Source organism: Trichechus manatus, unplaced genomic scaffold, assembly GCF_000243295.1.
Source record: "Trichechus manatus latirostris isolate Lorelei unplaced genomic scaffold, TriManLat1.0 scaffold00025, whole genome shotgun sequence".
NCBI classification, from domain to species: domain Eukaryota; kingdom Metazoa; phylum Chordata; class Mammalia; order Sirenia; family Trichechidae; genus Trichechus; species Trichechus manatus.
In genome coordinates, this window is record NW_004443961.1 from 7,771,483 (window position 1) to 7,792,889 (window position 21,407).

A 21,407-nucleotide genomic window follows, 5' to 3' on the forward strand; every position below is an offset into this window, starting at 1 on the left:
ATTACCTAAAGACAATTTCAAAAGCAAAATAAAACAAACATCAGGTACCACAAACTATTCATCAGTGTCTAGGTTAACCAAAGAAAGAGGGAGGAAGAAACGAGAGGAGAGACATGGAAAGGGATCATATTTATGGAGCTGATGGGCAAAGAGCACATGACAACCATCAAAGGCATTCTTTACTGGGAAAAATAATTTCCATTCTTTGATGTTAGAGCTTCCTATGGAAAACTTATATTCACTATAACCAAGAGCCCTGGTGGCACAATGGTTAAGTGCTTGGCTGTTAACCAAAAGGTTGGAAGTTGGAATCCACCCAACAGGTCCATGGGAGAAAAGACCCAGTGATCGCTCCCTCAAAGATTTAAAAAAAAAAAAAAAAAAAGTTGCTATCGAGTTGATTCTGACTTATAGTGATCTCATGTGACAAGAGTAGAACTGCCCCACAGGGTTTCCAAGGCTGTAAACCTTTATGGAAGCAGACTATCACATCTTTTCTCTGGTGGATCGGCTGGTGGGTTCAAACTGCAGACTCTGTTAGCAGCTGAGTACTTCACCCCGGTGCCACCAGGGCTTTGTTCCCTTAAAGATTATAGCCTAGAAAACCCTATAAGGCAGTTCTACTCTGTCACATGGTATCGATACGAGTTGGAACTGCCTCGACAGCACCAAACAACAACAACAAATATTCTATGAGAAAATGTTGGATATATTAACTTATTTTCCTGTTTTTTTCTTGTTGTTGTTGTTTTTGTTTTCATTGAAATTACATCAGGTTATTAGACGTTATAGCCTATAAAAAAATCAGGTTCTTCACAAGAAGAGTAAGCTGTGAAATCGGAGACTATGTTAACACGTGCTGACGGCTGTTTTAAATGAATCCGTGCAGACTTACTCCTTGAAAACTCTGAGGAAGAGAGGCTCAAGAAGCACTTAAACAGAGAGTACCGGTGTGGTGAATCAGCTTCACAGGGGAATAGCAGCAGCTCCTTGCCTTTATTTTTTTTTTTAAATTAGATTTATCTGAGTGGTGACAATTCCTCATGAGCCACTTTCTCATTTTAAAGGTGCTAAATTGCGCATCTCACAAATAATCAGGTTGTTGTAACATCATCTATATTATCTACACTTGGATTTTCTTGAATTGCTCCTATTATGCAAATCAAAAAGCAGATGATATATTCTGAATTTCCATTTAAAAGAACACATTCTTCCCCCTGTTGAAATCTGTAATTCTATTATGGGTCTGGTCTCCATTTATCAAACACCAATATCTTCTTTTGCTTCGCAGAGCACTCCAAATATATGCAGCTATCTCATTTGGATAGTATTAATTTTTCCATAGATCGTGTACAAAAGAAATTTCACCTAGAGTAGGTAGGTATTAGTGTTATTATGAATTTCAATATACACTAATAATAATCTTAATAGTTTCCAATATTTATTAGTGTTTTCTTTGTGCCAGGTATCGTTTAAAGGCTTTACATACATTAATTCACTTATTCCTCCAAATAATTCTATGAGGTAGGTACTATTATTAACCCCATTGTACAGATGAGAAACTCAGGCACAGTAACTTGTCCAAGGTTGCATAGGGCAGTTCAGAAGCAAGAATAGCCTAGGCTGCTGTAATAGCAAAAACGTCCTTTAGCAGCATATGGGCCTTTCTGAGAAGCTACTTGTTAAAGAGCTGGAAGAGAATAAATATCTCTACGTTTCAAAATTTTAAATACATACCCCCTAAACTAGGCTGAAAAAAACACATTTCATTAAGCCTTTTTTATCAGATTAATGAGTATCAGTGTCAAAGAATGCATATAACATGATGTGGTGTATTCTTTGTCATTTCTAATTCTCATAAAATCAAACCAAACCAAATCCATTGCTGTCAAGTTGATTCCGACTCATAGCGACCCTACAGGACAGAGTAGAACTGTCCCATAGGGTTTCAAAGAAGCGGCTGGTGGATTCAAACTGCTTGCTTACCTTTTGGTTAGCAGCCAAGCTCTTAACCACTGTGCCACCAGGGCTCCAACTCTCTCATAACTAAAGCTAAGTGAACCTGGTTTAGTGGGAGAGTTACATGCCAGTCAATACAGGCAGTCCCTGGGTTAGAAACGTCCGACTTAACTGAAACTGATACTTGCCCTTTAATGTTGTGTAAATTTGCCCTCACTTTGAAAAGACTGAACCAACACCTACTCCCAACAAAATCTTCATCACAATCACTTTCACTGGCTGCATGTGCAGCTTTTAAATCACTGAAAAGGCTCCCAGCACTAAAACCAAAATACCAAACCCAGTACTGTTGAGTCCAGCAGATTCTGACTCATAGCGACCCTATAGGACAGAGTAGAACTGCCCCATAGGGTTTCCAAAGAGCAGCTGGTGGATTCAAACTGCAGACCTTCTGGTTAACACCTGAGCTCTTAAAGTAAGCCTAAATAAGAACCATATGCACCTGTTCTGACATACCTACAAATTCAACTTAAAAACACAGTTAAGAAAGGATCTCCTTCGTAACCTGGGGACTGCCTGTAATCCTATTTGGAATAAACCCTCTGGCTTAATTTGTTTTTTCCTTGAAGGAGTTAATCCCTTAATGTCCAAGATTTAATGTTTACGTGACTACTTATATTATCTATTGATCTCTGGTTTCAGAACCAATTTTAAGAATTTTAGAGATGGCAGAAAGGGTCCTACACATTGGTAACAGACACGCAGTCAGGGGTTTTCTAAATTGGAGGTGGTATTGTTATGTGCCGTTGAGTCAATTCTGACTCATAGCAAACCCATGTCACAGGGTAAAACTGTCCCACAGGGTTTCCTAGGCTGTAATCTTTACAGAAGCAGACTGCCACATCTTTTTCCCATGGAGCCGCTAGGTGGGTCTGAACCGCCAACCTTTGGGTTAGCAGCCAAGTGCTTAACTGTTGCACCAACAGGGTGCCTTCCTAAGTTGGAGAACAGGGTACAAAGGACTTGGTATCCATGAGCCCTCTGAAATATGGTACAAATCATGTGCACAGGTGCCTTTGTTTTCAAGTGGGGTTTTAAAACGTTCATCAAATTCTCCAAAGAATCCAGCTCCTCTAAAGAGTTAATAATAACTGTATTAAGTGACACGTCCATGTTCACACGGCCACTGAAACTGCGATTAAGCTTTCAGACTTCTGTCTTCTTATTCCGTGTTCTTCCCAATATACCCTAAAGAGTAATATCAAACAACAAACAAAAAACCCACCCGGAAACCATTAAGGAGTTCTGAAACATGTGGTTCCTTCTTTTGAAAAGTTCTTTGGAGTCTCAGAATGCAACTGAGGGCCTCTAGCTCTAAGAATTTCTAACATAAGTGCTTCAAAATGTGTATTTTCAAAACCCCCAGCCAAAGAGGCATCATTTTTGAATGAGAAGTGAAGTGTATAGACACAGCCTTTATGATCTCAAAAGTGGTTGCAGGCCCAAGTGGTCTGCTGGAGAGAATAATGCCTTGAGTGTGACTGTCATATGTTAGTATTTTGGGTCTGCCACTTGAAAGCTATTGATCTTTAATGTTTCAGTTTCCTCATCTGGAGGACAATAGCTAGTTTTCAGGGTTGTTCTGAATACTATAAACATGTGCCCAACACATCGTAGGATCCCAGGTAATCCTGCCTATTATAACTTCTTGTCATTGTTGAATTGAAACATAAAGTTTTAAATTTTGCTTTTTTTAAAAATATTTGGTCAATCATTTTTAAAAATTCATCTCAATTGGCTTTTAACGTGAGATGTTAATTATAATACAACTAATGGAAGTATGGAGTCCTTGGGTGGTGCAAATGGTCAAGTGCTCGACTAAGGTTGACATAGTCCGCATCCACCTAGAGGTGGATTCTAAACTTTTGCTAAAGTAGAGCGTCAGCGAAAAAGAGGAAGACCCTCAACGAGATGGATTGACACAGTGGCTACAACAATGAGCTCAAGCATAACAACAATTGTGAGGATGGTGCAGGACCTGGCAGCGCTTCATTCTGTTGTACATAGAGCCGCTGTAAGTTGGATCGACTCGATGGCACCTAACAACAGCAGCTAGAGGAGCCTTGGAAGAAAATCCAAAAAATCACAGCCATTGAAAATCCTTTGAAGCACAGTTCTACTCTGACACACATGGGGTCACTATGCGTCTCAATTGACTTGATGGCAACTGGTTTGTTTTTTATTTTATTTTTAATGGAAGAATGATACTGGTAAAAGTGAAGATTAATTACATTTTAGGAAAAGCTCTTAGGTATCCAGGAATGCAACAATCAGATTTAATTGTGAGTTACTAGGCATTACAATAATTAAGCAGCAACTAATTGACAATATTCCTGAAGATAATCACCTGTTTTTTTTTAGGTACAGAGCACTTGACCTTACTTCTGTAATGTTATGACTCTGATACATCTGAATTACTGACAGTTTCCCATATTGTGTCACCACCTTAGGTTAGTAATGCCATAAAATAGGAAATGAAATACTAATATGTAATGTTTGTGTTATCCATAGGCTGATACCAAATAAGATGGATTTTTAGACAAAAAGATAGGACTGGGCTGGGCTTTTGATACATTCTAAGTTCCTTAGTCATCAGTAGAAAAATAGTGTTACAGATGTGGGCCAGTGAAAGCCCTGGTTGAGGAATCAGATGAACTGGATCCTTATATTATGAGTCACACTACTATAAACTGGGAACCTGGGCCAATTACTTCTCTACCTGAGCATCAATTTTCTCATTTCTAACACAGGAACCTATATAGGTAGTAGTACTTATACTGTTGATTTATCACACTATTGTGTACAATAGATAAAATAATCGATACGAAAAACACAGAGAAATAACTCTTAGAAGTCAAAAGTGAGGTCAAAAGCTTACAGGTGAAGAAACTAATATTCAGAGAAGTCAAAGTTACAAAGGCTAGTTAGTGACAGAGGTTGCAACCTGAATCCTGATTTCCTTGTTCTTGGTTTTACAGTTTGTCCATTTCTCTCTTCCTCTTTGATGAAGGTATACTTCCTAAACAACTTTGGATTTTACAAGATTAAGCATATTATTAAACACTATGTTTATGCACATACAACTATTGCCTTCAATTTACTGATTATTTGAAGATATTTATCTTCAGTCATTAAAATAAATCCCGTCACTTCTCCAGGAATTTCTATTTTCTCTAAACAGCTGCTTACACATGGAAGGGAATCCAATGGTAATTTAACTGGTCAAAAATTCAACTGTGTTTTCCATTACTGCTTACCCTATAATCCAAAAATCAAAAGCATTTTTTTAATTAAGACTCTCTTGAATTTACTCTGCATTTTCTTCAGCATAAATAAAATGACTGTGATTTAGAAGTGTCACTATATTCAAGAAGATCAGTTAGCATACTAGTGCCCGGACACAATTCCCGGCTGTTCTTATGTTCTTCCCACAGTAGTAGGTAACAGCTTTGCTCTATTAAACAAGGATAAAGACAACATGAATCTCTGTGGAAGCTTCCAGTTTGTTCTCCAGTGCTCTGTCATATGACTACAAAGTGATATGAAGAGAGTGCTTGGCACCACTGAGAAAAGAATAAAGACAAAGACACCCCAAAGTAAAATCTTCAACCAAAGACATTTAAGTTAGTGGCACGAGCGGAACCAAAACAAGCCTACCATTTCATATACATTGTGCATGATGTCATTCAGCATTCTAATATGTTTGAAAAATATGGCCCTGTGCTCTCCAAGCTCTTAAGGTAGTGGTTCTGTAGTTTCAGTTGCCAGTATGTTCTCTTCTGTGATTAAGATATAAGATGATTGATTTCTCCCTTAAACAAATGCTGGTTAGGGCTTAGTCTAGGATAAAATGCTATTCATGGTTGTAATCTAGACTAAAGCTCCTTACATAGACCATACACTTCAATTAAATGCTTCTAACCTTCTGCATAACACTTAAAATGGAAAGAGTTTTGGTTTCTAGGTCAGCTTTAGATTTAGAGTGTATTTGCGGCCACAGAGCTATAAAAAGGTAGGTTTTAGTTTGATTCAAGCGCTTTGCCTTTTATACCGTAAAAATAGCATAGGAATGAAATGTACATAGTTTCCAACTATCATAATAAAAGCATGAGCAGGTATAGTATTTGTCCTTTGACACACTTTACTGTTAAGATGGTGCAAAATAATAGGTTAAGAAAAACAATGGCAAAGTGGGCAAAGTACAGGAAGCGGTAGTACTGAACGACCCAATTCTGAGTGGAAACAACACCACACAGTACAGCAAAGGCAGACTGACGCATTTTCCAGGCAAGATCATGACAAAGAGATTCTCAACTTATATTATTTTATTCTATAATTTATATTGCTTCACTAATAGAAAAAAAAATTTCCTTATTTGTCACTTGGTTTAGTTTCTTATTTACTAGGGAGATGACTTCAGAAACCAGAGACAAGACACCGCTATCATTTTTTTTTACATTTTAAAATTAGAACTAAAGAGATAAAATGCAAATCTTATGTGCTTGTCATCCGCATATATCAAACAGACTTTGTAAACAGGACTTAAAAGGAAGCAAGTACCTATTCGACATTATCCTGCCTGGACTAGCATTGGTGAAAACATTGATGAGTACACTCAATTTTTTTTTAGTATTCAAAAAGGTTAACTCTTGGACACCAAGTATCTTTAAGTATCTCAAAAAGGGATTATAACAAAAGAAAAATTAATTGAGAATTTTGCAAAATATATCTATGTCACACAATATCCTTTTGAGGCAAGGGGACTGCAGGCATGCAGCTTGCTCAAATGCTAAAGGATAGTTTCTGTTCCCAAAAGACCAGCAAATAAAGGAACTGGTTGACTTTGGGTGCTGTGATGGTTAATATGCATCAACTTGGCTAAGCTAAGGTGCCTAGTTATTTGGTCACACACTAGTCTAGTTGCTGTTAAGCAGTAGTACATGTAACGGATCACAACTACTCCGGCCTCCACCAGACTGAGTCCAGTACAACTAGACGGTGTCCGGCTACCACTACCAACTGCTCTGACAGGGATCATAATAGAGGGTCCTAGACAGAGCTGGAGAAAAATGTAGAACAAAATTCCAACTCACAAAAAAAGACCAGACACGCTGACCTGAGAGACTAGAGAAACCTCGAGAGTATAGTCCCTGGACACCCCTTCAGCACAGTAATGAGGTCACTCCCGAGGTTCACCCTTCAGCCAAAGACTAGACAGGCCCAAAAAACAAAATGAGACTAAAAGGGCACACCAGCCCAGGGGCAAGGACTAGAAGGCAGGAGGGGACAGGAAAGCTGGTAATAGGGACCCCAAGGTCGAGAACGGAGTGTTGACATGTCGTAGGGTTGTTAACCAATGTTATACAACAATATGTGCACTAATTGTTTAATGAAAAGCTAGTTTGTTCTGTAAACCTTCATCTAAAGTACAGAAAAATAATAACAATCTGGTACACAGACACAAAAAGAAGTAGTACATGTGATTAAATCAGTTAGCTTTGAGTAGAGCAGATTACCTTCCATAATGTAGGTGGGCCTCAACCAATCAGTTCAAAGGCTTAAGAGCAAAAGGGGCGTTTTCCCTAGGGTGTATTCTGCCTCCAGATTATAAATAGACATGTTGCCAGAACCCTTCACTTTTCCCATTGCTTGACCTCTGGATTTTGGAACACAAGACTGCACAATATTTAGCCTGTCCCTTGAGCTACAGATTTTGGACTTGCCCGCACTCCCACAGTCATGTAAGCGAATTCTTTACATTAAATTTCTCCGTCTCTGTCTCTCTGTCTCTCTCTGTATGGTGCTGTTGTTTTCAGGCGCCGCAGAGTTAGTTCTAACTCTAGTGACAACAGAACAAAACACTGTCCGGTCCTGCACCATCCTCACAATCGTTGCTATGTTTGAGCCTGTTGTTGCAGCCACTGTGTCAATCCATCGTGTTGGGGGTCTTCCTCTTTTTGCTAACCCTCTACTTTATCAAGCAGGATGTCCTTCTCCAGGACTGGTCCCTCCTGGTAACATGTCCCAAGTACGTAAGATGAAGTCTCACTGTTCTAGTGGCTAAAAAGCATTCTGGCTGTATTTCTTCTAAGACAGATTTGTTCATTCTTTTGGCAGTCCGTGGTATACTTTTATATATATATATATATGTGTATATACATACATATGTACATATACACTTACATATCCATATATATACACACGTATGTATCTTACTGGCTCAGTTTCTCTGGAGGATCCTGACTAAAACAGTAAGACAGGTGCTTACTAAGAAACCTTTTAAAGAGTTTCACTTTCACATTCACTTTGGACGCTGAGGTGACAGGAATTAGTCAGAGTTACAAGAAAAAGTGATGGTCCTTATAGATTCTGGAATTAGAAAAAAGGGTGAGACACTTGAACAACCATAGATGCAAATGTCTCAACTGAAAGGTTCTAAAAAGACTTGCATTTGGAGCTAGTATCACTTGATCTTTTCCAAAACATCTGGAAGAGGGTGAATAGTAAACCCTATGTGGTATGTGGCAGCTGTGGTTTCCACGTTAGTTATCAGGATACAGGGAAGGACTGAGATGACATTTGTCAAGTACTTTCTAAGGAGAGCAACCTCCTAGGCTACTGTAGGCAAAAAGACTGACGGACTGCTGACTGTTGAACATGAGCTCCCAATTGCCTTTAATATGCTATGTGTGGGGGACTTACTATTGGGAAAGGATGAATGGAAAGTACCTTCCTTCATGAATCTTTAAGGGAAACTAGGTATATATGAAGGAGCCCCGGTGGTGCAGTGGTTAAAGCACTTGGCTGCTAATTGAACAGTTGGCGCTTTGAACCTACCAGCAGCTCCGCGGAAGAAAGATGTGACAGTCGGGTTCCCTAAAGGTTACAGCCTTGGGAACCCTATAGGGCAGTTCTACTCTATCCTATAGGGTCACTGTGACTCAGAATCAACTGGGCGGGAATGGGTTTGGTTTGTTTAGGTATATCTGAAGGAGCCCTGGTGGTGCAGCAGTTAAGCGCTCAGCTGCTAACAGAAAGGTCAGAGGTTTGAACCCACCAGCAGCTCTGCAGGAGAAAAGACATGGCAATCTGCTCTTGTCAAGATTAAAACCCACTGCCGTTGAGTCGATTCCAACTCATAGCGACCCCATAGGGCAGAGTAGAATTGCCCCATAGGGTTTCCAAGGAGCGGCTGGTGGATTCAAACTGCCGACCTTTTGGTTAGCAGCCAAGCTCTGTCAACACTATGCCACCAGAGCTCCTCTGTAAAGATTACAGCCTAGCAAACTCTATCAGTTCTACTCTGTCCAAGAGGGTTGGGATGAGTCAGAATGGATTCGGTGGCACCCACCACCAACAAAGGTATATTTGGAGAGTAACCCACATCTTTCAGGGGCAACCATTCCCTTCTGGAAAACATTCCTTAATGCAATTGTGAGAGACGGATTACCAAGTAGTCCACCAATTAGATGCACCTGATATTTCCAGTGTGCTTAATTTATATGAATCATCATCTTGCCAACTTCTAATCTTCAGATGTCCCCAGTGAATACCCAGATTTATCTAAAACAAATGAACTTTCCCCCTCCCTTAAAGAAAAAAATAATGTTCATTCATTAACATTAGTAACCATCAGTAAAATGGACAACACCAATTTACTTTGTCTAGGTAAACACCAAATACATTACTAAGTCTTCCATCTAGGGCAGATGCGAGAAGGCAGGGAGATATGCTCTTGTGTTGTATAGTGTCAAGGGTATTGTGTGTCTGAGTATGGTGAGTGAGTGTCTTTGTGCATGGTGAGTGTGTGTGTGCACGTGCATGGTATCTATACGTGAAACAGTAAGAGCGAGCTATGCCTGAAATTTTAAGTAACTATTTTCATAGATGGCTTACAACCTAGCTAAAACTATATTTTCATGCACATACTTAAACCCATGAAAATAAAGGAATGAATAATATCTGCATTTCCTTACCTTCTATCGCTGATAGGAGAACCCGGGAATGATCATATGCGATTACGTTTGCGTATCTATTCTTTGGTTTGTTTACTTCCAAGTTTGAATGTTCCCATGTGAACTGCTGGCCAGGGTCAATTGACTTTAAAAAGAAAAACAGCACACACACACACAATCAATACTAAGTTACGCCAGGTTATAGGTATTTATCCCAAGTAAGAAACATGATTTAAAAAGCATATTCTGAAGCCATGCTTCATCATGATGATCCTGGCTGTGAAGCTGAACATTAATATAACCAGCATAACGTGAAATGATTAATCATAGTAAGAAACAGTGATAGTCATCAACATTGATTCAAATGGGAAAGTAAAATCAATAAAGATGTTCTGTTATTATTGGAAGGGCAGGTTTTTATCTTTTGCTTTTCCATTTTCCTCTCTGCTGCTGTCGTTTACAAGTTATCTCAGTTCTATAACCCTCTCAGTTCTGTGAACATTATTTTATCTTGATTACTCTTGCCTATTTTTTGCTACCTAGACCTAACTAGTCACCTGAGTCTTTTTAAGTTGACTGGTCTTTCACTGGCTTCCCTGGGCACTGGTTTTACTTTTTTCTCTTCACCTACATGTTCGCTTATTGATGGCAATTTAAGACTTCACCTCTTCCACTACAACACGCCACGACCATATCACAAGGCAATCTGTGCCATTCGATCAGTTAAAAATAACAGTAAAGAAACAGTAAAGTCAGTTGAGTCTAATAATCATCCTAGAACGGTAATAATTCAGTGCACATAGGGTCTAATTGTTTTTCTACTTTTCATTGTGTTTTCTATTTATTACTATTATGTGTTATTATTATGTTTATGTTGTTGGTATTGCATGCCATCGACTCGATTCTAATTCACAAAGACCATATATGACAGGGTAGAATTGCCCCATAGGGTTTCCTTGGATATAGTCTTCAAGGCGGAGCACTGGTGGCACAGTGGTTAAGAGCTCAGCTGTTAACCAAAAGGTCATCAGTTCAAATCCACCTAGTCGCTCCTTGGAAACCCTATGGGGCAGTTCTCCTCTGTCCTGTAGGGTCGCTGTGAGTCGAAATCGACTCGACCTTTCAATTAGCAGCTGAGTGCTTGATCACTGTGCCATCAGAGCTCCTTATTATGTTTATAGACTTTGTTTTTATAACTTATTTTAAACTTATTTTTTCTGACTTCTGATGCCCTCATTTGATACTTCAGTTCAACCAAAATTATTCAACAATCTAAAACAAATATTGCACAGATATAAAATAACATATACATTCATTTTTATAGCTAAGTAGAACCATTATTTTGAGGACTAATTCAAGGCTTTGCTTATAAAACTGTATGGGACTTTTTAATTTCCTGCGATGTTACAGAAATAAAAACACCTTTTTTTCCTCCCCATCATAGGATACTGACATCCTTTCAAGAGTTATAATTTTATGGTATATGGAAACATGAGTTCAGTAATTACAGAAACATGATTTTAAATGATCAAAATGAAGTTATCAGAAACAATTAATGATAAATTAGTTCTATGTATAGGTGGAATTAAAAGAGAATAAAGGGACACTTCATATGTTACTAGACTTTTTAGCAGTTATTTTTGATGCTGGGTATCATATCCATGCTTTTATGTGTATATGTAAAATTTGAAAGTAAAACATCTCCAACAGCTATTACAATATTAAAGATGTGTATACTTTCTCTTAGAAGGGACAGAGTTCAGCACGGCAGTAAAACTCACTAGTGTAAAAAGTCAAGTCTATTAACAGTCTATAGAATAGCTTCCAAACATACTAAAATCTCAGCAGTACACATTGCTGTCTCTGATTTGATACGGACTGTAAAACCTTTCTCGGTTCTTAACCTATATATAAAATAGTCAGTCATTGAGCAGCACTCAGCAAAATAACTGTACATGCTTTAAAGTCTAAAGCATAACATAATTAGGGGTTTTCCTCAGTTTTTGCCTCCATGGAAGCTCATCACCGCCCTGCAGAATGTACTGTTCTCCAAGTATTCCCTGAGCTAAAGGCAGTCATAACATTCAAACGCCCAGGATGGAAGTCTTCAAGTCAATCTTGACCTTCTCCACTCAGTGTAGCTCCACTCTGACCAAGACCTGCCTTCAATGTCTCAAATCAGTCCCAGATCTATAATCTCACTCCCACTCTCCAAACCCAGATCTTTATCATCTGTTGCCTGACTGGACTCCCTCCTATCATCTCTCCCTACTATAATCTATTCTTCATACTGCTGCCCAAATCGTCTTTCTAAAGCACTGTACAGGTTAGGTCCCTGGTTAAGACCTTCCACTAGTTCTGTGTGAACTACAGATTAAAATCTAAATTCCTTAACTCCTTAGCTATAGCCCTACCTATACAGCTTTAGTCATCTTTACATCTCTACTAGTCCCGGCTCCAGGCAATGGTGGTTCAGTGGTAGAATTCTCACCTTTCATGTGGGAGACATGGGTTTGACTCCCAGCCAGTGCAGCTCAGCCCACGCACTATTTGTCTGTCAGTGGAGGTATGTGTGTTGTTGTGATGGTAAACAGGTTTCATTGGAGCTTCCAGACTAAGACAGACTAGGAAGAAAGGCCTGGTGATCTGCTTCCAAATATCAACCTATGAAAACCCCATGGATCACAACAGTCTGATCCTGTTATGTATGGGGTTGCCATAAGTCGTAGCTGACTCCACCACCGCTAACAACAATACCTGGCTCAAAAAATGGTTCAACGGATACTTATTAAATGAATGAGTGAATGGATGAATGAAATGCTGTTTAAAGAACTTCATAAAGAACCATCATGATGTAATTCCTCTATATAACAAGGGAGTTAGAGAATAAACCATGGCAGCTCCAATGCACAGTGTACCAAAACTTTATCACTTCACACCCATTAACATATGGCTTAGTAATTAAGTGTACAATCCTGAAATTATAATTACCACTGATATTCTACTTTACACTTGAGCATTACTGGGTACATACGCTTCTTACACATCACTCTCTAAAATATCCCAAGAAGCTACTAAGCTCACTGATGTACAGTGTTTTGGTTGGAAGATATGACTCCCTCTGATGGCCTTGTTTTACTCAGAGTATGCTCACCCACAGATGTATAAAACGGCCAGTATTTAATTAGAGTAATGGAACTGCATCTTTCAACTCAAGGACATCGTTAACTCCTGTCCATTTCTGTTCTTGTCTCATGTTCTCAGCCTTCTTCATGATTTATCTGGTACTTACATCGAAGAGTTTCAAAACCGCTAATGGAAACCTGAGTTGTATGACACATATGTTAACAGGCTTACGCAGAAAGTGTGGTCCCTGAGAAGAAGACCTGTAAGTAACGGGATAATTACAATAAAAGCTGCCAGGTCATTATGCTTTACATGCAGTAACATGTTCCATTTTCACAGCTGTTACAAGGTAGGTATTGTTGTTTTCTCCATTTTGCGGGGTAGGAAACTGAAGTAAAGAAAGATTAAGTTCTTAATTCAATAAATTGCACCAAGGGCTCTCTACGTGCGAGCTGCTTGGTTACCTGGTGGGTAAGTAATGAGGCTGTGCTCACACAGCTAGACTCACAATCACCCTCAAACCCAGGCCTGAGTGATTCCAAAGCCCAGTTGATAATTGTTGTTATCAGCTGCCTTTGAGTCAGCCCCAACTCATGGCAAACCCACTCACAACGATGAAATGAAATGCTGCCTGATTCTGTGCCATCTCTGTGATTCGTTGCGAATCAGATCTTTGTGATCTATAAGGTTTACTTTGGCTGATTTTTGGAAGTTAATCACCAGGGCTTTCTTACTAGTCTTAGTCTGGAAGCCCCAATGAAACCTGTTCAGCATCATAGCAACATGCAAGCCTCCACTGACAGAAGAGTGATGACTGCAAATGAAGTACACTGGCTGGGAATCAAACCCACATGGAAGGCGAGAATTCTACCACTGAACCACCAGTGTCCCCAGCTGATAATCACCAGCTGGTCATTACTAAGCCACAATGCTACTTAACTCTCCAGAGCACTACTGCAGAAGGAAGAAGTCCAACATATGAACCAGGAGCCGATTATCCAATAGGCAACATAAGCACGGTGCTTACCTTGCTTACCAGATCATCTGTAGAGGACAATTTCACATTTTCAACCACATTAAAGATTCTGCTTATAGGTATGGCTGGCATCTGTCTCTCTTCCAACCCCACAGCACTTTTCCACAGAATCCACACCTCTTCTCAAATTTACAGTCCTTCAAAGGGGCAGATGACCCAGTGAGCAAGATAAGCGTAGGCTTACTTGTGTTTACTTACTACTCTGTGGTGAACAATTTCACATGGGTTTCACCACACCAAAGTTCACTACAGATGATCAAAGATGTGGTGAAACCCACATGAAATTGTTCACCACAGATGATCTGGTAAGCAAGGTAAGCACTTTGCTTACCTTGCCTATTGGATAATCCGCTCCTCGTATGAACCACACCTAAACATGACTTCCCTTTCTCTTGCCAGTCCAAATAATATTTCTTCCATTCTTCCCAGCTTATCAGCCTGTGTCCTTCTGGGGCAATTACATAAGAAATCGAGTTTTAAAAATGAGGCTGGCTTCCCATGGATGATAAAACAGATGGGATGCAGCTTACATTTATACTCGTTCTACACGGATCAAACAAACATTGATTAAATAATGCTGACTTGTCTTTGTGAAACATACCACTCATCCATCTGTATCTATGTGTCTAGCTGAACCGTTAACAACACACAGCACCGGCCATTATTTTAGGAGCTTGTCAGAATGAGAACAGGAAACTCAATAAATCAGAGTAACTACTGAAACGAGATGAGGTATAATAAGGTCTTTTATATTTAGGGGAAAAACAACCAAAACTGGCTGAGGGAAATCAAATTTCAATTATCCATGTTAATGAGGCAAAGATATCAGGGATGACTAAGACCCTAATTCTCCAAACCACTGAAGACACAGTTGCTTTGCCTGTTTCTTTCACTCTCGGCGTCTCTTCCTGTAACCCTTTTCAGGAGGATTAAAATGATCAGCGCAGAAAAGGAGCAATGCAGGTCTCTGCTGATACAGAAGGTGATTTCCACAATAGCCTCAAATTTTGGTCAGGCCACTGTTATATAAATGAGGCAAAGACGGCCTCTGTGTATTGACTTCAAGCTGTTTACGTCTTCACAGCAAGCTGAAGTTGTTTAGTCATCCCCCTACCAAAAAAACAAAGCTCATGCGGACAAACTCAAATTCATACATAGCTGATTGTTTTGGATACGCAGATTTTCAGCCACTTAGAGCCTGCCTACTTTACACACCCCACGCCCTGTATCCAACAGTTCTGCTAGCCCTAAACCGAAAACCAAACCCGCTGCCGTGGAGTCAATTTTGACTCATAGCGACCCAGTAGGACAGACTAGAACTGTCCATACACCGGGTTTCTGAGATTGAAATCTTTACGGAAGCAGACTGCATCTTTCTCCCTCGGAGTGGCTTATGGGTTCGAACCGCGACCTTTTGGTTAGCAGCTGAGCGCTTTAACTCTGCTAGCCCTAGAGAAGATAAAACCCAGTGGTTATAAGGACCCACAGCTGTGCCTGTCCTTTGGCGTTCTCTGACCCACTTTACTGCAGGAAAATGTCACCCAGACATATGTGACTCTCCTCCCCTTCTTCTCTCCCTGGAATTTTCAGGCCCTCTTGCACTTCTGGAGACTCCCTGAGTGGCTTGTCTCCGGAAGACCTCCTGCTGTAGCAGACCACTCCCTGAAAGTACTGTCATGCATCCGCCCCAGTGAAGAGCTTGCTGTGCAAAGCTGCTATCACGTGGTCTTCTCTGTTTTCTTGCTCAGCCCCAAATTCCCTTGAACTCACTACATCCACCATAACCATGCATTTTCCTTCTATGCAGTTTAGTTAACTGGTTTCCTGAAATTGACTCTCACATATCTCAACTCATCCTCTGGTTCTACCTATCCAAACAACCTTCTATGGGATACCTCCACCTCCCTAGCACTCAATCCAAAGCTCTACCTGCCCTAAGCTGGAATCTTAGCCAGGTCTTCTTCAGCCTCCCTTAAGTGTGGAATTTTGCAATTTGGAAATAAAGAAAGCTAGGTTTATTAAACTAAAGGTTGATTCACAGGTATTTTAAATAAGCCATATAAAATTTATACATTACACTGTCACAGAACTCAGAAACAAGAATTTTACTTCTTCATATTTGCTTTTGTTTCTCTATGCAGTCAAGAAGGTCCTTGAAAGATACTACATACCAACAAAAATCAGGCTCTGGGGTGAACCCCCATACACCATCGAAAACTTTACCAAGATCCCAAACCATTTTACACTGGTTCCCTGTCCACACACTTGGCAGCTGATACCCTCTCATAAATACTGACAGCGCCATGCTAATGCCAACAGCAAGAGATCTTCAACTCAATGGTTTTGTCTTATGAAGGAAAAGGTGACTAAATTTTCCAAGCCTCAAATGAAGACCTGCTAATTTCAAATACTTTGCATTTATATATTCTGTAACTCAACCGACTGAAAGTCCTAATTTTTTAAATCAATTAGAATTTTAAATAGATAAGTGAAAAATTAAAAGCTACTTAGATGAATTTATAATTTTGCACAAATTTCTGCACTGTATTCTTGATAAGAAGCCAAAATTAAAAGCTACGTATTTACATCCCATGATAACAATAATAGCTGACACATTAACATTTACTTTGTTTTATTTTTGCTTTACGTATATTAACTCATTTTCCTTCACAAAGACCTTACAATGTCTGCCTTCTGACACCAACTCTAAATGTCTTCTCTATACTCACTTCAAATACAGTTCTTCTTCTTCTGATCTAACCACCAAGAGGGAGGTCAGATCTCACACATTAAAGGCAAAACCCTCCACTGCCAAGTCTACCCAAGAGTTCAGGCACCAGCCCCAATTTTGGGGATCCCCAGGACACCTGCATTTCTGACTTGCTGGCTACAAATTCAGGGGTTCCCACTATCTGGGCTCAAAAATTCATTAGAATGATTCACAGAACTTAGGAAAGTGTTATACTTACTACTATAGTTTTATTATCTCAGGAATGACACAAAAGAAGAGACAAACAGGGCAAGGTCTGGGAGAGTCCCCTACGGAGAGCTTCTATGTCCTCAAGGACATGTCATCCTCCTCTGTGTATCCATGTGTACCATTAACCAGGAAGCTCACTTGAGCTTCAGTGTCCAGAGTTTTCACTGGGATTTCATTACAAAGGCAAGGTTGATTGAAACATTGCCCACATATTTGAACTCAATCTCCAGTTCGCCTCCCTACAGTGGAAGTTGGATCAGTATCACATGGTGGGTCTTTCTAGAATGGCCAGCCCCGTGTCCAACAAGAGTTACCTCACTAGCATAAACTTTCAGGTGGTGGAGGCTTTATGAATAACAAAAGCACTCCCATCGCTTGGGAAATTTCAAAGTTTAGAGGTTACCTTCTAGCGACCAAGGACAAAGAACAAATTCTTTGAATAAAGTAATTCTTCACCCCACAGACCCTAAGAAGTAATTACATCATTGTCATAGTTCTGTAGATTAGGAAACTGAGACACAGAAATGTTAAATAACTTCCTCACAGTCAAACAGCAGGAGGTGGAGAAACCAGGTTTGGGGCCCATTCTGACCCTCAAGTCTGAGAGCCTAGCCAACATGCTATGCTTCCCTTCTAGCCAAGTTGGAGAATATTTCTCAGTTGTTTCACACTTGCCTTTCAACTGTTCTCTTGAAACGCACTGCAAGGAAAGCTCTGAATAAAAATTGAGTGGGCTGCTGATCTATAATTCTGAACTCCAAACAAAAGAGTGTTCATAAATTTGCCTATCAGTTTACAGTCATTGAGTAAAATTACCTCGGATAGGAGAATAACCTTTTTGGATAAAGCCAAAATCAACATCTTAAAGCAAAGCCCTTTAACTATGTTCCTGCAGACTTAACCTTCTCTACCCAGAAGGAAAACATAGCTCACGTATACAAAACACCAGACAATGCTAGTTATTCTGTGTTCCACTCTCCCCTACCCCCACCAAGAGAAAAACCTCAAAATATTCCCTTTAGAAACTCATCAAAGAGAAACCACCAAAAAGATAGATACATCCTGTTCTTGTGTGTGTTTTTAAAACATCTAACAAAAATCTAATTACACAGAAGGAATAGACCAGCTACTTGGCTAGCTAAACTATGGGTCAGAGTAAACCATCATTTCTTCAGGGAACTGAACTTTCAATGACCTCCAACTTCCAGAAAAATACGGTCTTTCCACACAATTCCCCACTAGTAGGCTCGTTTGGTCCTCATTTCGTGTGGTTTGCCCAAATGATTCTCAAGTACTTTCTGAGGTCTAGAACATCAACTGTCATTGACTATATTTCTTCAGGGAAGCCTCTTTTGAACCATATTCATTCGTATTCTCTCTCTCAGTCTGAAAATGGTAAATGGATATATATCCATTTGAAAACGACCCAGGGTTGTATATTCTGGAAGGGCTATATTTTGTGCAATTAGCGAAGCCCTGTAATTGGCATAATGAGTACTTACTTCAAAGAGAAAAGCGGGAGTTGAGTTGAATGCAATGATGCAGCAGAAGCTGGAACGTGACCATGGGGTGCAAAGTATGGCGATGAGCAAAGTCTAGAAGTCAGAGAACAGGGAGCCAGCCCTCTCTTTGCCTCTAGCTACCTTTGGCAGTCATGTAACTTGGATCTCTATTTGCTTGCTCTATGTTTCTATTAATGATGTCCCCCCGTCACATTTCTACCTTCTTCCCTCTTCCTTCCCTTTATCCAATTAGTCATCAAAAACTTACCGAGTCTTGCCCTATAAAAGCACCTCTTGTCTAGGCACCCATTTAGAGGCTGAAGGATTAAAACAGGGACTTTTCAAGACTCTCACTGCTTAGTAACGTATGGATATAGCCCTGGTAGTACAACGGTTAAGCACTTAGCTGCTCACCAAAAGGTTGTTTGTTCAAACCCACCCCATGTTTCCGTGGGAGAAAGACCTGGTAATCTGTTCCCACAAAGACTACAGCTGAGAAAACCCCATGGGGCAGTTCTACTCCATCATGTGGGGTCACTGTGAGTCAAATACTGACTCAACAACACCTAACAACAACAACAGGACTGCTCCACCTTTAAGAGTAGAAAGACCTACAGAATTTGTAAATGTACCACGTCATCAAAGGCAACAAAAAGTGTTCCAACCAGATGTTTGTATTGTTTTCTCTACCCAGTTTTTAGTAAGCAACAGAACAGCCCCAAATTTATACGCTGTCCAATAGTTTGATTAGAAATTCTGATAAATATTATACAACAAACACTTGGGAGAAAATTACCTAAAGCAACAATTTCTTATCTGCATTATTAGAATCAATATATGGTGAATCGAAAAAGATAAAACACAGTCTGTGTAAACCATTCAGCCGTGTGGGATGAATAACTACTTGAGACAACCATTTGATAAACAATCGCTTATAAATTACACCTTGGTACAAAGGATGAGTTAGTTTCTCTCACCTAGAATACAGTTTAGGAACTTGGATGGTGCAGTGGTTAAGCTGCTAAACGAAAGGTCAATGGCTCGAACCCACTGTGGGAGAAAGACCTGGCTGTCTGCTCCCATAAAGATTACAGCCTAGAAAACCCTATGGAGCAGTACTGAGCAGTACTACTCTGTCACATATGGTTGCTATAAGTCAAAACTGACTCGACAACATCTAATAACAAGAAAACAGCATACAGTTTGCTCACAGGAATGTGCCAAATGTATTCTAAAATGGGTTCAAACTGATGAAAAACAAAATAACACCAACAATGAATGCTAGATTATTTTTCAACTCAGTAGGATGACACTATCTGTGAAGAATTCAAACAAACTACATTACTACCTTATGTGTGTAACTGTGGAAAAGATTATTTTTGGGAGATACTTCCACATAAGCATTCAAAAAAGAACATATAATGTTAAGATCTGAGGATAAATGAGTCCATATTTCTTATTATACGCTCCTTTTCAACATGCCTGACCTGGACACTAATCCTTATAGAAAAAAGGTCTTCCTAGTTTCTGCAGATCATGTTCTAGACGAATAAGGGTAGTGATACATTTTAATCCTAATTTTTTAGTTATTAGCCATTGACTTCCTACATTAAATTAAAGTGAATAGAAAGGAAGGAGCAGACAGAATTATAGTTTATATTTATAAAGACTAGTGCTTCATAGATAATTATTTTTCAAAAAGAATTTATAGAGCAGGATTCCTGATGCTACTTGGAAAAGCCAAAGAAATTTCAAAATTTCCATAAAGTTTGGGGCAAGTAAATACTATTAGAAATTTATTACACTCTTTAAAGAGATAAATAGAATAAAGTAGATTGAATTGGTAGGAAGTAATTACAGTGATTTATAAAAAGAAGTTGCTTGGTCAGTAAATCATTTAGACAGTATGATATTTAATATTTAAAATAGGTTGTGCACATCTAGAAACATTGAAGAGTATGGTAATTGTGTATAGGTAATAGACAAATAAAATTATCCACTGAATGCAATCAATGTGGAATATCGAAATGAGTAATTCACAGCTGCAGCCTGTGTTTTCCATGCATCACAGGGCACCAGAGTTTGGCACGGAATTAACAAAAAGAATGCATTAGTTCCTCGCCACTCTTTGTAAATGTTGACACATCTGTATAGACCCTATAGTATTACTGAAGTGAAATAACATTGTCATTATTGATGCCATTAAATGAATGTCATTAAATGAACGCTAGATATTTACCTTCTACTGCCTCTGGTGTGGGAACGTCCCTGATCTAAGACAATCTTAGTATCCAAGGAATACCTGCTTTCTCCTTCATGCTAAGTGGATCTCCTTTGTCATTCAAACATAAAACAGAGGCAATCACTATTATTTGAGGCAAAGAAATCTGTTTCTGCCCTTCTATTGCTATGTAACAATATGTGTTGTTGTTGTCGTTGGTTTCTGCTGGGCTGGCTCACTCGTGTGATCTTGTACCATCTTCACACACAAGGCACAACAATGGACAGAAATATACCAACCATCATCAAGATGGCACAGGACCAAGAATAACATCTATATAATTTGGACCGTTATCTATTTTTTTCTGGCAGATAACAAAAAGAGAAGTCCTGGGCAGAAGTAGATTGTAAAGAAAAACCAACTGATGAGCGGCTCGTTTTCATAACTTCATACTACAACAGCCTTTAACAACAGTATAACTAAAACGGAGAATATATCATCATTTTTGTTTTTAAAACTCTGATTGTTTGACTGTTTTAAGTGATAACATTAATTCTACTTTACCAAA

At 39.3% G+C, this 21,407-nt stretch overlaps 1 protein-coding gene across 6 annotated transcripts in view; it reads right to left on the reverse strand.

Moving 5' to 3' along the window:
- Positions 1–21,407, reverse strand: part of PTPRD (protein tyrosine phosphatase receptor type D) — a 473,666-nt gene that overhangs the window by 81,809 nt on the left and 370,450 nt on the right. For all 6 annotated transcript variants that reach the window (XM_004373491.2, XM_004373489.2, XM_004373492.2 and 3 more), the window contains one exon: positions 9,996–10,119. In XM_004373491.2, the coding sequence (XP_004373548.1) occupies positions 9,996–10,119 (124 nt within the window). The remainder of the gene's footprint in view (positions 1–9,995; positions 10,120–21,407) is intronic.